A 6,493-nucleotide genomic window follows, 5' to 3' on the forward strand; every position below is an offset into this window, starting at 1 on the left:
TTAAAATTCATCTCAAAAACATCATTATTTATTCCTAATATAAAAATTGACTTAAAATATAATTATTCCCAAGTTGACAAATAATTAAAACTAGAAATAGGAATTTATACATCATTAATTTTCTATCATTGTTAACAAAAATTTAATTATCAAAATCATCATCCTCTCTTATACGGATATATACCAATCAAAACGAACAAACTATAATTATCAATTTATCATATTTAAAAGTATTCAAATTAAACTTTAAAAATACTAAATCAATATAATAATAACGTAGATAATCAAAATTACGATATCAAAACTCGCAAATTATATGGCGGGTCAGACTAAACTATAGTATATCGGAAGAACTTTCATCGAAAACTGTTTACGCCACACGATAAACAAAATCAAATTGAAGTCATAATTTCTTTTTTTTTTTTTGTATAAAATTGGATTCATTTTTGCTGAAGAAATTGAAGAGCAAAAAAATGGCTAGTTGTAGTTGTACATGCTCTAATTATAGACCTATAATTTCTGCAAAAAAATCAGATGTTGTTAATCGTTTTTTATCACAATTGATGACCTATGGAGATCGTAGAGTTAAGAAAATACCCAGAATTTGTGTTGTAAGAGCATCAGCAGTTGATAGTTCATCTCACTTTGTTGAACGCATCGAGAAGGCATGGTTGATATCTAAGGTACTTCCTTTTTCCATCAATTTTAGGGTTGATAGTTGCTTGAAGAAAAAAATTTACTTTTGTGTGTATATAGCGAATTAGCGACTAGCAATCAGTAAAGCTGGAATGGACCTATGGAAAACTAGGATTTAAATTCATGTAGAAGCAAAAAGGTTGGTGATTTTTTCCCGGTCTAAGCCTTGGCGGACAGAGTTAATCACTACTTGTTGTTGGTGGGTGGCAGAGGTGAATCCAGGATTACTAAATGCTTTTAAGATAAGATCTGGGCTCGTTTGGTTGACATGTTAGTGACGGGATAAGTTATCTCATATACATGGTGGGATAAGTTATTCCTGGATTACTAATTAATCCTGGGATAACTAGTTCCCAACCAAACGATAGTGACAAGAAAATTTTAGTTGCTTTACTGAATATATCTGCTGCTGTATGCATTATCAGAAATTGAAGTGTATAAGGCTGTAAAAGGGGATGAATGGGCAGCAAATGTGATTCAATCCTGCGACTTTTAAGGGTTAAGACTAGGGCTCGAACCAGTGCACCACTCAAGTTTCTTTTGACCATGGGTGCCTTCAAATAATACTAGATATATTTTAAGAATTATACAAATAGGATACCGCTGTTTAGTCAAATGATCATGGTTCACGTGACCCTTGTTTAACACATAAATTCACCATTGCCTAGTGGATTAATAGAGACGTGCACAAGCTGGTGTGGACATCATGTTGTAGAAAAAATTGATCAATCAACTATTTCCCTTTAACCCCTAAACTAGTTGAAGTTGGCCTTGTGAATCTTCTCTAGATCTGTTCCGTTCTGCCTATGCGAGCTTCCCATAGCCAATCATAAGTCTTGATAAAGGAGGACGGTGGCCAAATTGATAAATAGTATAAATAACCATACTATCATGAATCCTCTAAGTATTGTGCTCATCATGTGCCCTCTTTTTACCATCTTGTATTTCCTGTCATGCCGTTTAGTTCATCTTGAAATCTGGTTTTGTTTCCGTGAAGCTTGAGGAGGTTTAAGTTTTAAGCTTGAAGAAAAAGGAAAATGGATTACGGAAACAATGATAAAAAGGGAAGATTTTTTTTTACGCTTGTTCCTTGGCTAAATAGATGGTGTTATCCAGAAATGTTAACCTAGGAATATGAGTTGTTAATGAGTTACAACATTCCTAATTGCTTGTCCCAGCATCATGGCTTCTAGAAAGATGATTCCCCTCTTTTTACCCTCATACCTTGGTCTCTGTTTTACTTTGATGGTGATGATTGATTATGTTACCCTCGATTGGCGTTTGACCAGTAAGACTTAACATTGTGCACATTGTAAAAGAGAGATGAGTTAGTACCTATATGTGGCTATGATGCTGAAGTGAGCAGACGATATGTACATGTATGCTTCAGATACTTTATCTCAAGTCTAAAACTAGAGAGCTATATCTAAAAAAGAAAAGATGATGCACTATAACTCTAAAGCTATTATTTCAGTAAGATGATGTACATGTATGCTTCAGATACTTTCTCAGATATATCATGTGTGAGCAGCTTCGCTGACCTCATAGACCACTTAACCTTTGCTTGTCAAGAACCATTTAGCTCTGGTATGTTATGAAGAGGATCTTTGGATCAAATAACCTCAAATATCCCAGGACCCAGAGTCTCACTTGAAACAAGATCTATGGGTCGACAATCCACTCACAAAACTCCATTTGTGAGGGAGGAGCTTGAAAAAGACTACATAGACCAAGCAAAAAGAAAAGACTACATACACCAAACAAAAAGAAAAGAAAAATGAGAAAAGGAAAGTTAAAATGAGATACCAATTTGTGGAAGTAAACCTGAAGATACTTCCTGATTACCACTTAATGGAAGAAAACCTGAAGACCTAAATCTTTGGAGCTGATATAATTAGGAATTTGGGAGCAGGGAAGGAGTTACAGAGGATTTTTTCTTCATACCCAATAAGAGCACAATTTCCTACTCTAAAAAAGCACAAAAATTCCAACTCATCTTTACATTAGGGACAAATCATGTTTTCCTATGTCCAACGGTTGCTACATTGTGGGAATCCGGAAGGCATAATTCAAACACGTGATACCTCAAATTTTACCCATGGACCATGTAAGAAATTATGCTATTTAGGTTTCTCTTCGTCTCCCTATGTTGTGAAGTACCCCTTCATCTATCAGCTTTGTTGATCACATGTACAAACCCTGTATGGACCCACCTGTGCTCATTACAAGTATCCATGAGTTTCACTTTGGTTTGTTCAGCTAGCTGGATTTATGCATCTTTGGAGGTTAGGTAGCTTAGGAAAAGCTTCTGGTTTGAAAAGCACGTGATTTATGGGTCGAGAGAGTGCCTTGTGGTCAAACAATATCTAAAAACTGGCCTACTCGAGAGAGGTTTAGAGTGGGGATAAGAACATCTATCAAGTTGTTTTGGTGATATTTTTTTTTAATGCTACGATATGGTATATCCTGAAAGGGTATATGGTGTCTTTTTGTATATGAAAAGCTTAGCCACTATGGGGATTTTCAAGTTACAAATTGGCCAGTTAGACCATCTACTCTTGTAGAGCAACACCTACAAAAGTTAAGTCCTACGAACCACACCTGCAACTCAAGTCAATTCACAAGGTTTTTAAAATCTACCAATGAGATACAGACTAAATACATGTAGGTGAATAGTTTATTGATAAATAGAAAACCTCCAAATGCAAGATAGATTAAAAAATCAGAAAATTCTACAAAAATATAATTTCTACCTAGAGTATCCAATCATCCACATTGGACTGAATATTTTTGTGTTCTCCAAACCGTAAGAATAATAATTACCTTTTCAAAAGTCATGTGATCCATATGCTTAACCAAGTACTTCAGTGGGAGATTCACTGGTTTTAATAAAATAAATAACTCAAATCGTTTTCTTCTATCTCGCAATATCTGAGTATCAATGTTAAAGCTTGTATTTGTAACAAGATTTTCCTCCATACTGATGTTGTTGCCTATTTCTTTTTCCGCTTACCTGATGTGTGCAGCAACCTAGACCAATTATATGCTCTACTTGTGACTCAAACGGTCTTGTTGATTGCAACTGGTGCGGTGGTACTGGTTTCTTCATACTAGGCGACAATATGCTCTGTCAAGTGCCCTCTCGCAACACCAGCTGTGTCATCTGCACTGGAAAGGTAACTGACCTGAGCCTATGTAATTCTAAGTTGTAGGTATTGCAGATTTCTTCTTAAGACTGATTGTGTTCCGATAGATTGAGTTGTAATGCATATATGTTTAGACTAGATGCAATTCAAGTGAGTTGATTCTCTGCTATTTCAGGGTTCTGTATGCTGCACCGACTGTAAAGGAACAGGTCACCGTGCAAAGTGGTTGGGAGAGCCTCCTATCCCCAAGCCTCCTGTTACTGAAGAGTAACATCTCCACTGATCTCTTGAAATTTTAATCAAGTTCTTGATCCTTGGACAAGATCAATGTTCAGAATGCATCTTGATACCTGTATTCATTGTTGAAAATAATATTTCTTCCTCAGTTGTACAATTGTTACATTAGTTTCATGTACCATTTCTGTAAAGTACATTTCTTTTCCCCTTTTGGTTCTTTTTGAGCCCTTATAGTCTATAGATGCTTTGTGAAAACGATAAAGAAGATATTATAACATTATTTTTCGCGAAGCTCAGCAGCATATTCATCTTGCATTAGAAGTTCATGATTTTACAGTAGATTTAAGGTAATGTAGAATTTTGCAGAATTCCTGTCTTAATTTTATTTGTCATTTATGATTTATGAGCCCAAAAAAAGAGGGCAATGCAGTGTGTTTTCTGTACTAATCTATTTCTCTTCATAGTACTTTCAAATTCGAATATTGTTAGTTTTGAGTCGTAGTGTTTGATCATATATTGTTCAAAATTTCAACGTTAGATGTAGTCTAACAATGGTAATAACTATTTACATTTTAGATTATATAAACCAATTGGTTATTCAGGGTGTATGGGTCCGTCTCTCTACCTTTCTCCGCACTTCGTCCACAATTCAAAGCCACTACCATGCCAAATTAAGATCAAAATACCATATTGGAAAGGAGTATAGCCTTTGCTCAAACAATGAATCATTCATTTTCTAACATGTATTACAATACTTTTTACATTCTTGTAAAAGAAAGAAAGTTACTTGATGTCACTAATCAATGTCTAAAATAGCAAGAAAGAGCAACTATGTAAACTTAAAGAGAACCAAATGATACAAGAATTCTCCAAGAGACCATTGCAAAATCTCCATTTTAGAATATAACATGATAAGATGTCATACAAGCTCATGTAGTACTAGATATCTAACATCAAACATCTTCCCAATTCAAAGGTTGAATGACTTCTTAGTTATCATCGACAATTGCTGAAAACAGCATCTGGTTTATATCTTCACCTGATTCAGGGCTTTCATCCTCTGCATAATGGAGATTTTAGTCAGCAAAAGTAGATCTGACTCCTTCAAGAAAAAACTACTTAAACGAATGGTATTGATCATTGGTATTACGTTCTACTATTGATCATTGAGTAGATCCCATAACAAAATCTGAAAGCACAACAGATGCTTTCGCGGCAGGAGAGAAACAACACATGCAACAGATGCTTCAATGACTAGAGAGATAGTATCTTTTCATGTCAAATCTAGATGTTACAAGAGTCTTTAATTATGGTGTAGGAAGAGCATTTTATCTGATTTAGTCTCTATGTCTGACCTCCTGAATTCGAAAACAGCCTCTTTGCATTCTCAAGATAGGGGTATGACAGTGTACACACCACTCCCCCCAGACCCCACTTGTGGGATGACACTGGGTATATTGTTGTTGCCTGACCTCCTGAATTTCCTTCTACCTGGAGAAGGCTGTTTCACATTCCTCTCTTGTTTGTACTTTTTGGCACCTCATTGGTACACCTTAAAAAACTAAAACTAGATATTTATTTAAACCATGAATGTTTACGAGTATCAGCAAAAGCCAACCCACACCCGTTTCAGGGTCGGAGCTGAGAAGCACTCAAAGAAATAAAGGTAAGCCAGCAAACTATGCCTTAATCCCAAACTAAAAGGTGTTGCCTAGTTGAATCATGTATTTCTATTTTGCTTTATTTGGACCTATTTCATACCACTACTTGTAGTTGATAGTCATTTAAGACAAATTAGAGATTCTCTAAATCTCTGACTTATCCCTACCCAGACATAATGTAACAACAATTAACTTTTAAATTTTACTAATTTGTATTGTTCTTAACTAAGTCTGCAGAAATAGTGAGTTGTACATTGCACCCATTTCTTAATTTAAGCAATTGAGTTTAGATGCCCAAAATGCTCCCAGGGACTGATCAAAGCTAGCCCAAAGTTGACTATGCAGTGCAGGAAGACTTTTCAAAAGAAGATTTAACAAACCATCAATCATCGAGGTTCAACAATTTGCTAAGTGGTGATGAGGAAAAAAAGAAAGAAAAAGTGCTGCTTTTAAGTTTCAAAAATGATCAAAGCTTGTAGGTCACAGTCACAACAGAACCATCAGACACATATTTATCTCTATTTCATTTCTATTTTTTTTTTTTAGATAAGAAACATAATTTGTATACCAGTCGAGTGTTAAAAATTGAACATATAAGTTATAGAACTGCTATAATGAAACTGCACCTGTTCTTGATCTGACTTGAGTTGTCCATTCATCAATGACCTGCACATCAAGAAAAAAAGAGAAGTTACAGAAGAGAGAGAGAGAGAGAGAGAGACATAACAACAAGTAAAGAGTATGGGGGGGGGG

General features: G+C 35.3%; 2 protein-coding genes across 2 annotated transcripts in view; one reads left to right on the top strand and one right to left on the bottom strand.

Moving 5' to 3' along the window:
• Positions 1-353: 353 nt before the first annotated feature.
• On the top strand, positions 354-4,392 carry LOC107027044 (protein PHOTOSYSTEM I ASSEMBLY 2, chloroplastic). The gene is made up of 3 exons (XM_015228205.2): positions 354-683; positions 3,723-3,872; positions 4,018-4,392. Exons 1-3 carry the CDS (start codon positions 474-476, stop codon positions 4,111-4,113), a joined length of 456 nt encoding a protein of 151 aa, XP_015083691.1. The 5' UTR covers positions 354-473; the 3' UTR covers positions 4,114-4,392.
• A 377-nt stretch (positions 4,393-4,769) lies between these two features.
• The window catches only part of LOC107027351, a 5,079-nt gene continuing 3,355 nt past the window's right edge, over positions 4,770-6,493 (bottom strand). The window contains exons 4-5 of the mRNA XM_015228527.2: positions 6,367-6,406; positions 4,770-5,139 (exon numbers count right to left, since the gene is read on the bottom strand). Of these exons, the coding sequence (XP_015084013.1) occupies positions 5,069-5,139; positions 6,367-6,406 (111 nt within the window). The 3' untranslated portion in view covers positions 4,770-5,068. The remainder of the gene's footprint in view (positions 5,140-6,366; positions 6,407-6,493) is intronic.

Source organism: Solanum pennellii, chromosome 8, assembly GCF_001406875.1.
Source record: "Solanum pennellii chromosome 8, SPENNV200".
NCBI classification, from domain to species: Eukaryota; Viridiplantae; Streptophyta; class Magnoliopsida; order Solanales; family Solanaceae; genus Solanum; species Solanum pennellii.